The sequence below is a fragment of the Lynx canadensis genome, chromosome B3 (genome assembly GCF_007474595.2).
Source record: "Lynx canadensis isolate LIC74 chromosome B3, mLynCan4.pri.v2, whole genome shotgun sequence".
Lineage (NCBI taxonomy): Eukaryota > Metazoa > Chordata > Mammalia > Carnivora > Felidae > Lynx > Lynx canadensis.
In genome coordinates, this window is record NC_044308.2 from 9,374,658 (window position 1) to 9,393,510 (window position 18,853).

Below are 18,853 nucleotides of genomic sequence, written 5' to 3' on the forward strand. Positions count from 1 at the left end.
CCTGCGCTTATGTGGTGTTTAATAGCATTTAACTCCTTCCTTTTTCACAGACCTCACAGGCTTGACAGAAACCTTTAGCATTTTTTTTTTTTCTGATCGCAACAATATCATATAATCATTTAAAAAATCCGAACAACCTAAACACGAATAGACCGTGAGCACTGCCTTATTCAGAGCAAAGCAGAGGGACGCCCGGCTGGCTGTCAGTGGAGCGGGTGCCTCTAGATCTCGGGGTCGTGAATTCAAACTCCACGTTGGGCGTAGAGCTTCCTTACAAAACAAAATGAAACCAGAAAGCGGAGGGTAGGGATGGAGTCAGGATCCGGAGTGTCTGCTCCGTTCTTTGTTCAGCGGACGTGGTAGTAACAGCAACAATACTGGAACAGCTGGCCGTGTGAGCATATGCTAGAGGCCCAGGCCACTGGAAGCGCGTGTCGTGTACTGTCTGGTTTGTCACTTGCTTTTAGTGTCACTCTGTGGTTGAAACAGACCCAGGGAGACGAGTGAACTTTCCCAGCGCCACACGGTCATGGCTGTGGCCTTCAGGGACCCCGTTCTGTCTGCCGTCCCTGAGGAACCCTGATCTTCCCTCCAGGCCACTTGGTCACAGCCGTCAGAATGCCGCCACCAGAGAGGCATCTGCAGAATACTTGCCTTCTCTCCCCACCCCCAGGCCCCCTCCCCCCTCGCTCGCACCTTGGCCTTTCTGTTACGTGTGTCCTGACCTCGACCCCGAGATTCAAGAGTGAGAGCCGCCATCTTGATTTGGTTTGGGCCTTCAACGTAGCCTGGCCTCCAGCAGTTGCTCAGTCAGGATCTGTCTCAGGGTTTGAGGTTGGGTGACGCGTGACCTTTGCAGTCACTGGGGCCAGTGTCTGGGGCCCCCGTTCCGACTTGCTGGCGGGGGCCCACCTGCTGCAGCTGGGCTGTCCAAGGCGACTTCCTCACTCGCGTGTGTGGTGCCTGGGCTCCCGTGGCCAGAAGGGCAGGGGGAACGGCCGGGCTGCCCTCCTCCACGTGGCAGGCTGCCGTCTCCTCGAGGTGTGGTCAGGCCTCCCGTTGTCTGGCTTCCCCCGGAGGGGGCACTGCAAGAGTGGAAGCTGCCAGTGTCTGAAGGTCTGGGCCCGGAAATGGGCACAGCGTCTCTCCGGCTCCCTTTGGTCGGTCACAGAACCTGCTCAAAGGGAGGGGACATAGACCCCGCCTGTCAGTGGAAGCCGTGTCACAGTTTGTGGGCATCTTTAGTCGTCCCCCAGCCCCATGTGACTGTGCCCCTACCTGTCGGCCTGGCCTTTCTCTTCCCTCAACAGGCCAACTTCGTTTCTGCCCTGCCTTTGTGTCCGCAGCCCTGCCACCTTGGAAGCGTCCTTTCCCCTGTCGTCATAGCCTGGCTCATTGGTTAAGCTTCAGCTCACGTGTCCCCTCTTCACAGAAGCCTAAGTGACCCCACCATCTTCTTGTCACCGTGACCTACTGCTGTTTTGTTTCCTCACTGCTGGTCTGTCTCCGCCTCCCACACCGCAGGCCCACGGGGACAGGAACCTGTCTCTGTCCGTCCCTGTCTCTCATGCCTGGTACGTAGCACGTGGGGATTGTTCGGGAAGCTTATGGTTGATGAGTGAGTCAGAACCACATTACCTGCAACCCCCGGGCGGGGCCCTGGGCTTTCCCACTCCCTCTGGCCCCCCGCAAGGAGCAGTAGTGTTGACATCCTGATTTTGAGGAACTGGGGCCCCTGGCAGGTGGAGGGAGGCAGGGAGGGGGTCGGTGCTGCGGCCAGATGGAGTCGGGCTTTCTGGACAGTGGCAGCAGTTTGATCCTCTGGCGCATTTCTCCCTGGGAGTGGGGGCCTTCAGCTTCCTGTGGCTGGGGTCTTTGGAGAACAGGCAAGTTTCTTCTGCAGGTCTCACCACTGGCTACTTTGTTTCCTTGTGTGTTTCTTCAACTTTCCAAGGGTGATGGGAGAAATGAGCCGGGCACATTGTTGTTGGGTGCACTTTAACTGCTTCTGTGCAGGTGAAGATCTCAGTGTGAGCAGAAGTGTGGTCTGAGGCGGGTCAATACCTCTTAGCAGGATGAGAAATTGCTCGTTTGGAGCATGGCTATTACTTCACGTGCCTTAAATCCATCAAAGCCCAGGACAACGCTTAGGTAGTCAGAGTAGTTCTGTGATACAGCATGAGAGCGTCTGATTTATCGTGGCCCCCGAGGCAGGGAGCCAAGGAGGCTCTGGGCAGACACGCTTTGGGGCACACACACTCTGGCACGTTCACCCTTCCCGCCACTGGCCGGGAGCCTGTGTCCTGCACCCTGCGTATCCTCCGCCCTGCGTGGGGCTGCCTGTGTGACTGGTAGTGAACACGGAAAACCATCTCATACAACCCGTTTTCGGTGTGCGGGGGGGTGCCCTCCCTGCAGGTGGAGAAGGTAGAAGACCCCTTAGCAAGGAGAGCAGCCCCTGGTCACTGACCCCCAGGAACTGATGTGCAGTGAGTGCTCGTACTGCTTGCGGCTCTAGGTGACAAGGGATGGAAAGCCCTCTCGGAGCAGAAGGGCAGCCTGGCCGTGGGCTCTGCCTCCTCCATGCAGCTCCCGTCCTGGGTGGCACGGCCACCGACCACTCCCGCCCCTGCCCTGCCCCAGTGCTCTTGGCACCTCTACCTTCCCCTGCAGTTCAGGAAACGTCGCAGACAAGAGTCTGCTTGGCCCATCACGGTGGCCGGTAGGATTGCACACGGATCGGGCTCCACTCTCAGGGCCAGGGCCTGGTGATCTGCCGCTTTGGCCAGCCGGGCCCAAATGCCCAGCCTCGGGTTCTGCAAGCGCTGACCCGAGCGAGGCTGTGAGTGTCCACCGCACGCGTCCATCGTGGCGGCCCCCTCGAGTGCCTTCTCCAGCCCAGCCTTCGTCTTCTCTGGGGCGGCTGGACGAGTGCTCAAGGTGAAGGGGATTCCGTGCACTGTATGCGTCTCCAGGCTTCGTCATGAGCAAAGGCGGGGTTCATTCAGTCGAGGCGAGTGGCCGCTCTGTGCCAGGTCCCACTGGGTGTTGGGGTCGCATCAGGTAGCCCTACCCGTGGTGTCCACCTTCAGCAGGTTGGGGAGACTGGGGACAAACGCGTGTTACATAGCAGTGGGTGCCGTGAGTAAGGCAGAATTGGGTGAGGTGTGGAGAGGAGGTGACCCCAAAAGGTGGTCAGGTCACTCTCTGAGGAGGTGACGGAGTGGGCCATGTAGACAGGCAGGGGAACATTCCAGTCCGAGGAGGAACCTGTGAAAAGGTCCTGAGGCCCAGTAAGAAGTCCGGTGTGGCCTGAGGGGGCGAGCGAGTTGGAAAGTGGCAGGATGTGATGACAGAGGGGTAGCCAGTGAGGAGGGGTCAACTCACGTGGGACCTGGCTGCCACGGTGAGAACTTAGGATTTCACTGAGGGCGCTGGGACACCCTTGGAGGGTTTTGAGCTGGGCGTGATGGGATCATCACTCTGGTCTCTGGATGGAGCACAGATCGTGGAGAAAGAAGCAGAAGCCAGTCAGATAAGGATCAGACTCGGGGCTCACTTAGGAGCCACAGGACTTGGTGGGGGCCGGGTGCTGGTGCCGGGGAGGGACGAAGGGAGCCTGGGCATTTGGCCTGAATAAGAAGGAGCATGCTAGTGCCATTTGCCGTTTGCCTGGCCTGGGGAGCAGCGGGTCTGGAGGCAATGCTGAGGGCTCTCCTGGACGCGTGACGGTCAAGGCGAGCCGCTTCCAGATGTCCTGTGGTTGAGGTGAGGGGCCCGACACAGGGCGAGTAGCACCCAGGGCCTCTGGCTCTTAGGCCGGTCCTCCCACGCCGGCCAGCCCAGAGCAGAGGCACAGCCCTGGGGATCCTCAGGGACCTGGGTGCAGGTTTGCAGCTCACATGATTCTGTTCCTGTGTCTGGGCCTCAGCATCCTCATCTGTAAACTGGGGTGATGAGACCCTCCACCTTCTGGAATCACGATGCTTCTGGGACATCACCTCACGGACCGGGGCAAGTCCGTGCATGACTGATGGCTGCTGTCTCTGGGAGGTTGGCGCAGATGCAGGCACTGCTCACAAGGAGGTGGGACAATCTGAGGAAACAGCCGGGCAGGTGCCTCTGCCCTCGGCACGGAGGTGCCCAGACAGGCAGCCGTCTGGGGGTGGGAACCTGCTTGGGTGTGTACGCCCATCCCTGGCTCTTTGCCTGTGCGGGGAATTTGCGTCAGCGGGCAGGCATCTTGGTGCTAAGCAAGACATCAGTCAGCTCTGGGGCCCTGGGCTGCCCACTCAGCACTGGCCTTGTCACCACTTGACCTCATTCCCAGGGCAAACGTGGCTGCTCTGTGTGGGTTTGCCCTTCCTTTTGATGCTTTCTCATTCTTTGAGTCCTGCTTTGTCCCGTCCTTAACCCCCTCCGTAGGGAGTCTCCACCTGGACCCCTGAGTTGGAGTCCTTGGGGCCGCACCCCCAGCGTGGCGCACAGGTCAAAGGCCATCGCTCCTGCTCAGCCCAGACACAGTGGGGACAGGATGGATAGAGTCAACTCAATGAACGTCCATGTTTGGGAACATGTCTGTGAACAAGATTCGGGGAAACGTGGTGCAGGGTCCGGAATTCAGATCTGGGGTACGTGCCAAGCTGCCAGGAAAGCCTCGGGGGGCTAAGCCACCGAGGCCTCCCGATCCCCGTGCCACCCAGCCCCAGGGCCAGGCTGAGAGGTCACGCTCCGTAAATACTTGCCAACAGCTGAGTGCCCCTGAGGCCTGAGCAGGACAGGGACTTCGTTTTACAGAAGAGAACACCGAGCTGCAGGGAAGGGGTGCCCCAGGATGACGATCGAACAGGAACTATCCTGTCCAGCCTTGGCCCACCTCTCTTACTCTTGTGCTCGCTGCACCCCCCATCCCCGTGGGCTCACCTCATGACCCCAGAGCCCAGTGGCTGGTGTGCACAGCGGTGTGTCTGGTGCATCATCGACTCGAGGTCTGCCTGGAGCTTGGGGGCCAGAGCAGCAGAGCCAGACCCAGCCCGGGCCCAGGGAGCAGGGGCCTTGCCCAGGCAGCTCGGATCACGTCAGTTTGTGGTTTCCTTGGCTCTTTGCCAGGGGAGGAGTGAGGCAGAGAGACAGCACTGTACTTGGACACTAATTTACGATTTCACTGAAGCATGAAATCGCTTCCTTCCCTTACCAGATTATTACTTAAGCAGAAAATTGACTTGGAGTGGGGGTTGGGAGAATTATATACTTTTGAAAATTAAAAAGGAAAAAAGGCTAGGTTTGGGTTTTTTTTTTTTTAACATTTTTTAAAGTTTTGGGGCACCTGGGTGGCTCAGTTGGTTAAGCAGCCAACTTCGGCTTAGGTCGTGATCTCACAATTCATGGGTTCGAGCCCCATGTCAGGCTCTGTGCCGACAGCTCAGAGCCTGGAGCCTGCTTCTGATTCTGTGTCTCCCTCTCTCTCTGCCCCTCCCCTGCTCACTCTGTCTCTCACAAATGAATAAACATTAAAATTTTTTAAATATTTTTTAAGTTTTATTTATTTATTTTGAGAAAGACCAAGAGAGCATGATCAGGGGAGGGACAGATAGAGAAAAAAAAAATCCCAAGCAGTTTCTGTACAGTCAGCACAGAGCCCAACGTGGGGCTCGAACTCACCAAACCATGAGATCATGACCTGAGCCAAAATCAAGATTCAGACACTTAACCGACTGAGCCACCCAGGTGCCCCTGTCTATTGGACTTTAATGAAGATGCCTTGGAATCCCGCACGTTCAAGTGTGTGACAAGCCCGTATCTGCCCACACAGAGCAGCCTTCTGAGGGCCAAGTCCTGGGCGGGGCAGAGGGGGACATAGGAGGGAGGCAGGTGAGACACTCACTATGGCCCAAGATCCTGGAGTCGCCTGTAGGGCCTAGGGAAGCTCATTTGCAAGCTCAGTTGCTGAGGCAAATCTGGATTGCATTAGTGGTCAGCATGCCCTACTGTCACCTGGGCCTTTCTTGTGGCTTGCTTTTTGGGGCCTCAGAATTGAGCCGGTGTCTTTCAGGTGAGCCGCTGTCGGCCCAGCTTTGCCTTCAAACCCTTGCTCATCCCCACTGGGTCAGGTGGCCTCTGAAGACCCTGGATTTGGAGAACGTGTCTACACTGAGCCCTTAGGCTATAGCGGTGGCTCTTGGGAACTTCCCAAGGGCAGGGTTGGTGAGGGACTCTGGCCAGTGCTGCTAGGAGCCCAGCTCAGCCCAGGTCTGGCTGGGAGCATGGGGGTGGGGGAGGGGGGGTGGCATGTGAGGCCCTGCCCGGGCTCCATGGCTCCCTGGGCTCCTTGTTTCCAGTCTGCCACAGAAAACCCGGAAAGAATCCGCCTCCTTGGGCCTGTGGAGAGTCGAGATCGGGCTTGGAGCTGGAGGGCCCACATGGGGATCCTGGCTCCGGCACTTTGGGCAGCCAGCCACTCTGCTTCTCTGAGCCTTGGCTTCCCCAGCTGTAGAAACGGGCCACGGGAGCCTCGGCCCCAGAGGGCAGCTCGAGGGTGGGAAGTGGCCCAGGGCACAGGCTACTTAGCACCGCCCCGACCTGCTATCTGCTTAGTGACCCAGGGACACCATATTGCATGTTCTCTTGTCCCGGGGTGGGCAGCCACAGCTCACAGACACCCAGACGTGGCTCATCTCCAGTCCAGAGAGACGTTCGGTTCCACAGCTGGTCCGAAATCAACAAAAGCAATTTCTGAAGGGCAGAGGTCAGACCAGCCACTGCCACCCGCACGTTCCCTGGCCACGTGGTCAAGGGGAGGGGCGGAGCTGAGAGAGGAGGGGCTGAAGGGTGGGCCAGCACAGGGCCAGCCCCTCTCACCTTGTGTGGCCTTGTCCCCTGGCAGGTCGGCTCAGCATGTCGGTCAGCGTCCATGAGACCCGAAAGTCGCGGAGCAGCACGGGGTCCATGAACATCACCCTCTTCCACAAAGCCTCCCACCCCGACTGCGTGCTGGCCCACCTCAACACCCTGCGCAAGCACTGCATGTTCACGGACGTCACGCTGTGGGCAGGCGACCGTGCCTTCCCCTGCCACCGCGCCGTGCTGGCCGCCTCCAGCCGCTACTTCGAGGCCATGTTCAGCCACGGCCTGCGGGAGAGCCGGGACGACACGGTCAACTTCCAGGACAACCTGCACCCCGAGGTGCTGGAGCTGCTGCTGGACTTCGCCTACTCGTCCCGCATCGTCATCAACGAGGAGAACGCCGAGTCTCTGCTGGAGGCCGGTGACATGCTGCAGTTCCACGACGTGCGGGACGCCGCCGCCGAGTTCCTGGAGAAGAACCTCTTCCCCTCCAACTGCCTGGGCATGATGCTCCTGTCGGACGCTCACCAGTGCCGCCGGCTGTACGAGTTCTCGTGGCGCATGTGCCTGGTGCACTTCGAGGCGGTGCGGCAGAGCGAGGACTTCAACAGCCTGTCCAAGGACACCCTGCTGGACCTCATCTCCAGCGACGAGCTGGAGACGGAGGACGAGCGCGTGGTCTTCGAGGCCATCCTGCAGTGGGTGAAGCACGACCTCGAGCGGCGGAAGGTGCACCTGCCCGAGCTGCTCCGCAGCGTGCGGCTGGCCCTGCTGCCGTCCGACTGCCTCAAGGAGGCCGTCTCCGGCGAGGCCCTCCTCATGGCCGACGAGCGTACCAGGCTCATCGTGGACGAGGCGCTCCGCTGCAAGACCAAGATCCTGCAGAACGACGGGGTGGTCACCAGCCCTTGCGCCCGGCCGCGCAAGGCAGGCCACACGCTGCTGATCCTGGGGGGCCAGACCTTCATGTGCGACAAGATCTACCAGGTGGACCACAAGGCCAAGGAGATCATCCCCAAGGCGGACCTGCCCAGCCCCCGCAAGGAGTTCAGCGCCTCAGCCATCGGCTGCAAGGTCTATGTGACCGGGGGCCGGGGCTCCGAGAACGGGGTCTCCAAGGACGTGTGGGTGTATGACACCGTCCACGAAGAGTGGTCCAAGGCGGCGCCCATGCTGATCGCCCGCTTCGGCCACGGCTCTGCCGAGCTGGAGAACTGCCTCTACGTGGTCGGGGGACACACGTCCCTGGCAGGCGTCTTCCCGGCCTCCCCGTCTGTCTCCCTGAAGCAGGTGGAGAAGTACGACCCCGGGGCTAACAAGTGGACCATGGTGGCCCCGTTGAGGGACGGCGTCAGCAATGCCGCGGTGGTGAGCGCCAAGCTGAAGCTGTTTGTTTTCGGGGGGACCAGCATCCACCGAGACATGGTGTCCAAGGTCCAGTGCTACGACCCCTCGGAGAACCGGTGGAGCATCAAGGCCGAGTGCCCCCAGCCTTGGCGGTACACGGCGGCCGCCGTGCTGGGCAGCCAGATCTTCATCATGGGCGGTGACACCGAGTTCACGGCCGCCTCCGCCTACCGCTTCGACTGTGAGACCAACCAGTGGACGCGGATCGGAGACATGACCGCCAAACGCATGTCCTGCCACGCCCTGGCCTCGGGCAACAAGCTCTACGTTGTGGGGGGCTACTTCGGGACCCAGAGGTGTAAGACCCTGGACTGCTATGACCCCACGTCGGACACGTGGAACTGCATCACCACGGTGCCCTACTCGCTCATCCCCACTGCCTTTGTCAGCACCTGGAAACACCTGCCTTCGTGAGGAGTGCATGCAGGGCCCAGCCAGGTGAGCCACCAGCACCCCGGGGCCCGGGCCCGCTCTGGGTCAGGGTCACTGTGTCCTTCCACCTGGGTCAGGGTCATTGTGTCCTTCCAGGGGATGGTGGGTGGGGCAGCAGGTGGCTGGGTGCTCTGGGACCCTTTTCTGGGTCTGGAGCTACAGCCTAGCTCTGCCCCTTGCTTGCAGTTGACCTTGAGCAAAGCATGTCAGCCCCCTGCCACGTGGAGACAGCCACCTCAGACAGGTGTGGTGCTTCCCAGACACGGCTGCACGTCAGAGTCACTGGGGTCCTCAGACAACACCACGTGGAGTTGAGGCCAGCCGGCCAAGTGCGAGGGCAGTCTCCACATAAGGGCATCCTCTTCACGGTCACGGTCAAGTACAGGGAAGGGATGCAGCCAAGGACAGCCAAGGACAGAGACGAACAGGGCAGGGTCCTCTCCCCACGCGGTCAGGATGGTGTCACTGTGCCCACATCAGTGGCTGACTGTACGTACAGAATATTCCCCAGCGGGAAGGCTCACACAGGCTCAGGTGTCCGGGGTTTTTACCGGGGCCCCATCATGTAGGCTCGACTGATGGCCCACGTGGTTACTCTGCCTCCAGGTCAGCTGGTGCAGCATCACCCAGAGCCCCTTCCCTAAGTCACGCAGATGTGCCCACCCCAAATCCTGCCCTAGGTGGAGACAGTCTAATGGGTATGACCCATCATCTCCCAGAAGCCAGGGGCAAAGACCAGACCTCTTTACAACATGAATGCTAAAGCCCACACCACACCCCAGACCAGGCGACTCTAGCGTGTATCCAACACGTGAGCAACACCCCGGGGACCTGTGAGGAACATGATTGATGGGCAGAGCGCTCAAGGGGCCAGGGGGGTGCTGGAGCTGGGGGGCCAGGCCCCCGGTGGAGGCAGCGGGGCGCTTCTGTCCTGCGAGGTGGTGAGAGGCCACCTCAGCGCGGGCGGCATGCCGAAGGAGGGAACCATGGCCGGGCAGGACGGCTGCAGAGCGCTGCCCAAGGTACTGCTCCTACCCTTGTTCTCAGTGCCATTATTACAGGAGATCCTCACCCAAGGGGGAGGTGACACTGGATGCTGGGGGCTAAGGGGCACAGGTGCCATTTGGGGGGATGGGGGGACACAAGGAGGGACTTGCCCAAGGCCTGAGGGCAGGTGCAGAGTCAAGTGGAGGGAAGGACCAGCTTATCCAGACCGGCCTCTTTGAGGGGCAGGGTCAGTGCCAGTCCTGAGGTTGGATCAGGGTGTCCCGAGCCAGCCTGTCAGGGAGCTCAGGAATAGGGGCTGGTGGGTTTGTAGACACAAGGGAAAGGTTTGAGTTCTGGTTCCATCCTCCTTGGTCAGGCCCTGGGGAAGCCAGGCTGTGTGTCCCGGCCCTTAGTCCTCCTCCTGGACCCCTCACACCTGGGACAGGAGCAGCAGGTTCTGGGGTGGGAGGCAGGGAGGCATGGGTCCCAGGGGCTCTGAGAGGCTGGGGCCTGGGGTGGGAGATCCCAGGCTCTGCCTCTGGCACAGGCCAGCTCTCCTTACCCAGGAGGGCTGGTGACCAGTCCCAGCTCTGAGGCTGACCCGGAAGCCTCTGCACCCCCCTGGCAGCTCTGAGAAATCGGCCCTCAGGCCAGGTGCCCCCTTCAGTGCAGATCACAGAAACCCCCTCAGGAGCCAGCCTGGACCGAAAACCTAATTTGCTCCGTGACATGGCGGCTGCTGGCCTGCGTGCCGAAGGCTGTCCGCAGCAGAGCGGTTCCGACTTCGCTGGGACTGCTCCTCCAGGCGAGCGGATGCTCCAGACAGACCAGCGTGGCCGGGCCTTCAAGGCCTTGACAGGGACAAGCCAGGCAGGCCCAGGTCGCATCGCCTCCTACGTCCAGGGTGTTCAGACCCCCAAAAGCCAGCCTAGATAGATGGGGGCTTCCAAGTTGTCCTGTTTTGTTTTAATCTACTCCCTCCCTCTTGGAGAGAAAAATCTGAGCGGCCCAAGTTGTTGGTCCCCTGGGGCATAAGCTTTAAGAGAATGGTGGTGCCTCCTGTCACCCCCCAGTTCCTGCACTCTGGGGTGCTCACCCGTGGAGCCTGAGGGCTCCTCCTACTGGTGCTCACCCCTCCCCACGGACCTGACCAATGGTTCATCCCCGTGTGGGAGGAGGTGGGGGCAGGCCAGGGGTCATAGTGAGCCCTTTACCTCTCCAGGAGTTTCCCCCTTTCCAGGGACACGTCGTTCCTTGGTTCTGGCTCTTACTGGCTGCTTGACCCCAGTTACCTAACTCCCCTGAGCTCAGTGTTGCCATCTCAAACACAGGAGTGAAAATCGTGTTACTCACAGTATTTGAAGAGGCCAAGTGAGGGGCGGGTTGAGAGTTGGTGCTTATGCGAGGCAGTGATGCAGAAGGATGGTGGCCGTGATGGTTTGGGGATGCTTTGGGCGGTGGGGGCCCTCTCCACGTCCCTGGGCTAGCCCCTTCTTCTAGAAGGGTCCATCGCCCATAGTCACGAGGCACGTTGTATGTGCACATCTGAGTGCAACAGGGGCCTTGTCCCTCCAGTCCGGCCCAGTCCGTGGCGGGGGTGCTGTCGTCAGCCCCATCTCCAGAAGGAGGAAGCAGGTGCAAAGAGGCTGATTGCCCGGGATGGAGCCAGTCCTGGACGGGACCGGAACGCCACGCCTGGGCCCTCCCCTCCCAGAGCCACGCTGCCTGGTGAGACTGAGCAGCTCCAGCCTGCACGTTTCCCGAACTCCTGCACTAGCAACATCTGCATCAGAGGCAGAGGGCCTTTTCAGCCTTCAGCTCTTGTCCTGCATCCCAGCCGTCTTTTTACGTGGCCCAGCAGCCCACCAGCCAGCCTCCCCGCAGTGCCTCTGGGGCCTGAGAGACGGCCCCTCCCGAGGCTCTGCCCTCCAGGCTGACCCTGGGGGGTTCCCGCGCCCGGCACTGCCCTGCTTCAGTTCAGCTCCGCCTGCCCTCGTCAAAGGCAGGGCGGACCTCCAGGACCAGCCCCAGTGTCCCAGCCAGATCTACGTATGTGGATGATGGCAGGCCCCCGGAGCCCGGGCTGGGTTACCCTGGGTTACTCACCGAGTGTAGATCAGCCGCGAAAGTTCTTTTTCTCTCCCACTGAGTCCCCCTGCCCCCAGCAAGCCCTTTAAAGGCACAGCCCTTGCCCTCATGTCTCCTCCCCTGACCCCCACCCAGCATGTCGCGCAGGCATCCAGGCCACCAGGAGCTCATCTCTGCACAGGCATTGTTAGGCCCCAGCCACTTGGGGTGTGGGGGCGGAGGGGCCTCCAATCCCAGCTCTGGGAAAGGCTGAGCCGGTTAGTCCCCCTCGGGGCCCCACGAGGGGCTCAGTCACTGCCACCACAGGGCAATTCAGCACATTCTGTCCTGCCTTCAAAGAAATCACCACCGAGAGGAAATCCCAGAGCGCAGACCTACATGGACGGGCCTGGTGTATTGAGAAAGGTGCCCGGGCAAGAGTTCAGGCCTCTTGAAACACATCAGCTCCGTCTGTCTGTCCACGCATCCATCCATGCACCTGGAGTCTTCACTGGGCTTGTGTTTACCAGGGTTGGCCCCATGCCAGGCCTGGGTTCAGCAGCCAGCGCCCTCCCTTGCTGCAGTCCGGCAGGGCGAACCTGTTGTGTGTGCGGGCAGGGTGACCATTGACGCCCTGTCCCTGCAAGGTGGAGGAGTGTCCCCTCTCACAGATGAGGAGACTAGGCCTCAGAGAAGCACCTGCCAAAATTTGGGGTGGCCCATGGCTGTCCCAGTCTGGGGGCAGCTGTGTGGGCTGGGAGGGAATTCAGGAGCCAGCCAGTGTGGCTCCCCAGTTCCTCGGCCTTTCAGGGTGCCCCTAGGTGCAGTCTTGTCTTCAGCAACAAGGGGCAGCCCAGAGGGGCCCCCGTTCCCCAGGTCAGGGTCTCATGGTGTGGGTGGCTCAGAGGTTTGGTCTGGGGCAGCAGTGGGGCCCTGCCTAGAGGGGAACAGCACCCTGCCCCATCTGCCTCATGCGTCCGGAGGGTGTGGGGCAGACAGGCCCAAGGTTTGGGTTTGCCACCTTAAGAGTATCTCGGGGTCCTAGAAGCCTCATGACCCAGCTTCTCGCTTGTGAAGGGCCTTCGCCAGCCCCGCTGAGGGAGCAGTGGCTGCTCTGCCTACCACCTGGGGAGTGCTGACCCCACAGAGCTCAAGTCAACCTTCTAGAAGCCTTGGCAGGGAGGGAGGGAAGGTGTACCCCATTTGAAAGAAGAAAGCCCCACGGATTCCAGCACTGGCTTGAATTTTTAAATGTTACTTGAGTCCGTGCAGACTGACAAGTAGGTAAAAGCCCCTTATGCGTGTAGTTCTTACACGGCTGTGCAGTGGACACGAGCATGCTGGTTAAATAGAACCAAAGCTCTAAAACCAAGAATGGCGTCATCATTCGTTGATGTTCTGCAGAGAGCGTGTTGCCTCTTTGCCTGTTGGCTGGAAGGACACGCAGGCTTTCTGGAGGGCTCCCCCTGCCCGTGCCAAGGGCTGGCTTATCTGTGCCTCTCCGGAGCCACCGTGACACCTGCTTCGGGCAGCTCATCATGCTGGCCAGACATCATCCGTGTCCCAGGCACAAATGGGCCTGCTTGGTTAGGGCCGCCTCTGAGCCCACGGCCCTTACGGCGCTGGCCAGAGGAAGTGGCATCTGGTGTTGAAATGGTGCGTGGACGAGCAGGACGCCCGAAAATCCTCCGGGAGAACTCCCGGCCCCCTCCGCACAGGACTCCAGAGAACCTGCTCGTAGACTACGGCCCCACCGCTGTCCCAAGAGCTTCCTCTTCCTCTGCCTGCTGGCTCCAGCCGAGGGTGTCCCTTCCTGACACACATCCACAGCCACATCTCCACGCAAACTCACGCAGGGTCATGCTGAGCTGTCGCAATGGGTTATGCTTTGAAGATGACCGCGCTGGCCAGCTGCTGGGTTATCTTACCTGCTCCAAGGAGGTTCTGCACAAAGCCTTCCGCGTGCATTAGACCACATCATCCTCTCTGGGAGGCTGAGATCCATCCCCTCGTGTTCCCCAGGAAAAGCTGAAGCTCAGACAGCAAGCGCTGCATTGATTGGGAAGCTGGCACTGGAGTGTGAGCTCGGTGACCACAGGGTCACCCCTCATTCACCACCGTCAGCCACCACAGCCTATATCACGGCCCAGGTCGATGGGCTGCACAGTGAATGTCTGTCGAGGGCGTGAATGAATGTGCTGGCTGCCGCCCACACCTGGCCCGTTCTTCTAACCACATGGCCGGCCCACCCCTGCCTGCCCCCTACTCTCTGACCAGGTCTACCCCCTCGCTGTTTCCACCTCACTGGCCTACTTTATTTCGATTTTCAAATGTGCCGGATTCCTACCTCAGGACCTTTGCACATGCCTTCCCTCCTGCCTGGACTGCTGTTTCCCCCTCTGGCAAACTCCTGTCCATCCTTCACGTCTCAGGTTAGATTATTGCCACCTTCCCATACCCTCCACCAAAATAAAGTCCTGGTTCTTATCCATAATTTTTTGTTTTTCATGCATAGCACTTCCGTCAACTTGTGATTACTGTATGCACTTATTGGTACAAGCGTGCAGTGTCTCCCACCTGGGGGATGATCCAGGAGACGGCAGCTGTATTTCTTTGCCCTCCTGTCCCCCAGGGCCTAGTGTGGCACCTGCTGGCTCGTGGGTGTGCCAGGCATGTGGTTGGAGTGGCTGAATGGACAGGTGGGTAGTTCCCCTGTTCCAGGCGGGGAGACCAGGGCTCGGGGCCGCAGTGCTGGTAAACGAGAGAGCTGCCTTCTCACACCCGGGCCTTCTGTTGTCGGGCCCCAGGCTCTAGCCCCTCACAGTGGCCTCTTGATTATCACTCTGTTCCAGGGTAGGACAGAACCATGTGGGCATGATTCACACTCTGCCTCCCTCCCTCCCTCTCTTCCTCTGCAGACTCCGTGCGTCTGTCCCCACCCCGCGGCCGCAGCCCTCACCGCCAGAGTGGCCCTGACCCTGTTTGCCACTGCAGGAAGCCCGGCCCGGCCCCACACCAGCACTTGAAGTGGCCGGAAGCCGTCCCCACCGGCTCTGGGAGCAGCATTCTCGGGGCTGTTGTGAGCTTTAGACAAGGGACGAGAAGCTGTCTCGAGAGCCCCGTGTGTCTGCCTGAGGCCTTGGCCTCTGTGAGGTGGTTTGCAGGGGAGAGGACCTTCCAGAGGGGTGTGGACCGACCCCAGGACTCCCTCGGCCTTGGGGCAGAGACACATCCGCAGAGTCGTGGCCTGTTGCCGCAAACCCCGCTCGGGGGGCTGAGAGGAGCCCTGGGCAGGCTGGGGTGGGTGGCACCAGGCGTTCACACAGCACTGACAAAACAGCCTTTGCCTCGTCGCCCTGCTGTGACCGTAATGTCACCCAGCACGGGGTGTGTCGGGCCTCATGGAAGCCAGGTCCACCAGGACTGAGAGCAGAGCTACCTGGGAGAAATGAAGACACACTGTGTAGGGGGCAGAAACCCATAGGGTGACCTCATGGCACCTGCAGGACTTCGTTAGCAAATGGCCCCGAGACCCCCCAGCGTTAAAGCAGAAACCCTTGTGCGCCCCTCCCCAGGGTGGGGCTGTGCTCTCTGTGACCTCCCCACCTTCCTCCCAGTCAGGGCAGCTGTGCCAGGTGCAGAGGGACACTCGTGCCCCATCGCAGTGGGACTCAGGGGCCCATGTCCTGTTAGACGAGGGTGCCCTCAGGGGCTGCCCCCCTCAGAGCCTGCCGGTCCCAAGAGGTGGCAATGACCCCATCATCTCCCGACCAGACCGTGAGGGCCCTTAGACCCGGAGCAGGTGTGAGCTGGGGACCCCAGGGTCACCTTAGGGCACCCACTCTGGAGCCCACCAGCATGGAGGACAGCAGCAAGGCCCGTGACCCCCGGCGTCCAGCTGGCCGGTTTGCTCCCTGAGCTGCAAAAGGCAAGTGTGGTCCCCGAGAGAACTGCCAGTCCTTCGCTCATTTCTCCACCTCCCCAGCCACTGGGTCCCTCACCGGCGCGTCCCCAGTATCTGGGGTTCTGGAGGTGTCAGCTTGCACCTGGTGTTCAGGCTTCTGGCTCATTCCTTGCCAGTCCCCGGGGCACCACTGGAGGGGGAAGGGGCCTGCACCAAACCTGTGGCTTCCCCAGCCGCCTGCCAGCTGCCTGGTGTTCGCTCGGTGCTACTTGGCCGGTTCAGGACCGAGGCACCAGAGTGGGCTGAACTGGTGGTGGGGCCACATCACAAAGCACTTGCCGTCTGTGGTCTCGCCCTGCCCCCTCACAGGACCTCTGTGCTGCCGCTGGGCCTGTGGGCATCTCTCGGGGGCTAGGTTGCCCCCCACCCCGGAGCACCGGGCACTGGGCATCATCGATTGGCTGCCACTTGGGGAAAAGCTGGAAGCGGAGTGCGTTCCCGGGTCCCTTGGAGGCCGCAGGCCCTTCCACAGCAGAGGCTGGCCTCCTTTGCTCCGGGAGACGGCTCCACCAGGGAGGCCGGGAAGGCGGGTGGCGGGGAAGCCGCCCGCCGGAGGCCCCGGGCTGCAGGACAGCCAAGGTGGAGTGACCACACTTCGCGCACAGCACAGCGGGCCTTGCAGTGGTGTGTCCCCCGAGTTGTGTTCCTTCTGTTTCTAACTTAATAAAAGAGCTGAGAAAAATCTTGAAATCTTGCTTCTTCCCCTGGGTGCTGGGACCAGTGTTCGGACCCAAGGTGCGGGCAGACTTGGATTTTGCCCCACTAGCCGGGGCTCGAAGTTACCCCCCACTCACTGGCGTCTGCCCCTCTGGTGAGTTGGGGGGTGCGGAGACCCCCTCCCCAGGGACCCCCCGGCACCCAGATGAGAGGTTCCTTTCCTCGGATTATTTCAGCAGCAGAATCCAGATTGCTTTCCTGAAAAGCCCCTGTGAGGGGAACTCTAAATGCACTCATCTCTGTGAGCCCCGGTCGAGGGGTAGGGTGGTGTCATCGCCCCAGGGACCAGTATTACTTAGCCCAAGGTGGCCTCTCTGACGCTCCCATCCCCTGATGTCCCTTTATGAGCCTTCGCGGCTCATGTGAGCGAGGGGACAGGGCAGCGGGTGCTCGGAACCTCGGCGGTGTGCAGGCCCCCGGAACCCAAACTGACCTTTAACGGCATGAAGAGCTGATTCAGATGCCCCAGCAGTGTCACAACTCATTTCTCACCAGGTTCAACGAGCATCACTTGAACTAGTGAGTCGATCTCAAAAAGATGGCACACTTAGAACAGCCGAGCAGAGACGCCCTCCCAGCTGCCTCCGCGGCCCCCAGGCACAGCCCTGGGAGGGACACCCAGCCCTCATACTGCCCACTCCTGCCCCTGTGGTGCAATGACAGCCAGCCACCTTGCAGGCACGAGACCCAGACAGTGGCCATCAGAAGGGGGTGGGACGGCCTCCTAATGGGCCGCAGGACAGCTCGCACAGACGGTAAGTAAAGGGGTATTTTGCATTTATGCAGCCTCAGTGTGAGTGTAAGCGAGCCAAGGCCAGGGTAGCTCCGCAGGGTTGGTCCCCAGCCGTCTCCTGTCCTGTTGCTCTGACAGCTTGCGTGCAAGGCTTCCATCTCCTGGCCCAACATGGCTACCCGGCTCCTGCCATCTCCTCTGCATTCCAGCTGGTAGGAAGGGGAGAAGAGGACGTGACCAGCAAGCCTCTTTAAGGGCACGCCCCAAAACTTGCACACGTAACCTTTGCGCATTCCCAAGGGAGGCGGGACACGCCAGCTACAACTCCAGCGGATGTCTAAATCAAGGAGCGGTGGATACTGAAGGCCAAGGAAGGAAGGAGCCTGCCTAAGCCGACCTGCCTCCCGTTCTCTGGAGCTGCGGACGTGGGACATGCGGGCCTTTTCCAGAGCCTGGCCCCATGTGCGTGCCAGCCTCTGCGTTGCCGCTGACCAGCGCTTTGCATAATTGCCTCCTTTAATTCGCACAGTGACCCCAGAGATGGGCATTCTTGTCCGCTTCCTGCTGGTGAGGAACCAGGCAAGAGGTTGAAGCTCCTCCCCACGGGCTCACACTGGTAGCGGCAGGGGGCAGAACCAGCTGGCTGTGGGTCTGTGTGTGTGTGTGTCCCCAATTCAGTGATGGCAGGGCTGATGGAATTGAGGTCAGGTTCTGTAAAGCACTAAATACCACACTGGGCACCCGGAGAGCCTGGCTGCAGTGAGAATGGCTGCCATCCTCCCAGTGGTGGATGTGGGATCTGCACCCAGTCTCTGGCCAGCACACCCAATTGCACTGGTTCCTTGGACACCCAGGGGCCAGACCGTGTCTGGGATGGAGCTTTGGGGAGGGGAGCCCATCAGTGATGGAGTAAGAAGTCCTTGGGAACCTCGTCTCAAGGTGACTGTCAGAGCATTTATGTTGTAGTTCCTGATGTGGAAAAGTGGACAGGAAGGCCACGGGAAGCACTGTCAGCCTCCCCGGGGCCAGGAATGGTGGCCGATTATCCCTCCTCCCAGAGCAGGAGCCGATGAGGGGCAAGCCCAGACCACCAACCCCAACGCCATGTGGAGACCATCCCTGTTCAACACCCAAGGCTGTATGTAAATCCTGCTGGGGAAAGAAGGAGCCTTGCAAGCAGCAATTATCTTTAATGAGGCAGCTCAGAAAGAGCTCTTCCGGGTTGTCAGTAGGTGGGTATTTTGTGCGGTAAGAAACAAAGCCCATCGTCCCAGCCCGTGCCCCACAGGAGGGGAACAGTCTTCTGCAACAACACAGGTGGCCTTGGAGGTAGCCGGCTTCCCCAGCGTGGTGCCCCACCTGACCTTCCAGCCTCTGGCCACACAGCACCTGCTGGCCTTGTGCCCTGTCCCAGAGGCAGGTGTGCCCGGGGCCGATTTCCAGCGGGGACACCAAGCTGCTCTGGCTTTTCACCTGCTTGGTTGCCACCTTGGGCTGTGGGCTTGGGTTTGGACAGAAGCTGTCAACCTGGGATTCAGGATCGAATTTGGGTCTGTGCGCTTGAATGGGGAAAAAATTAACACCCTTAACTTTAAGAATCTCTTGATGACAGCACTTTCTTCAATGGGAGCGTAGGGAAACACCCCACTGGTATCAGCAGCCTCCATGACTCTCTGGATGCTTTCATGGCATTACAGTCATAA

The 18,853-nt window shown here is 60.3% G+C and overlaps 1 protein-coding gene across 8 annotated transcripts in view; it reads left to right on the forward strand.

The window, feature by feature from the left end:
- The window catches only part of KLHL25 (kelch like family member 25), a 34,099-nt gene extending 17,717 nt beyond the window's left edge, over window positions 1-16,382 (forward strand). The window contains exons 1-5 of one of the 8 annotated variants that reach the window (XM_030317434.1): window positions 3,560-3,768; window positions 3,932-4,086; window positions 4,426-4,631; window positions 6,884-8,688; window positions 14,655-16,382. In XM_030317434.1, coding sequence (XP_030173294.1) covers window positions 4,034-4,086; window positions 4,426-4,631; window positions 6,884-8,664 — 2,040 coding nt within the window. In that variant the 5' untranslated portion in view covers window positions 3,560-3,768; window positions 3,932-4,033 and the 3' untranslated portion in view covers window positions 8,665-8,688; window positions 14,655-16,382. Of the gene's footprint in view, window positions 1-1,495; window positions 1,575-1,692; window positions 1,887-3,559; window positions 3,769-3,792; window positions 4,087-4,425; window positions 4,632-6,883; window positions 8,689-8,868; window positions 9,447-14,654 lie in introns of those variants that run through there. The other 7 variants (XM_030317433.1, XM_030317435.1, XM_030317437.1 and 4 more) reach the window with 7 other exon arrangements.
- The last annotated feature ends 2,471 nt before the right edge of the window (window positions 16,383-18,853 follow it).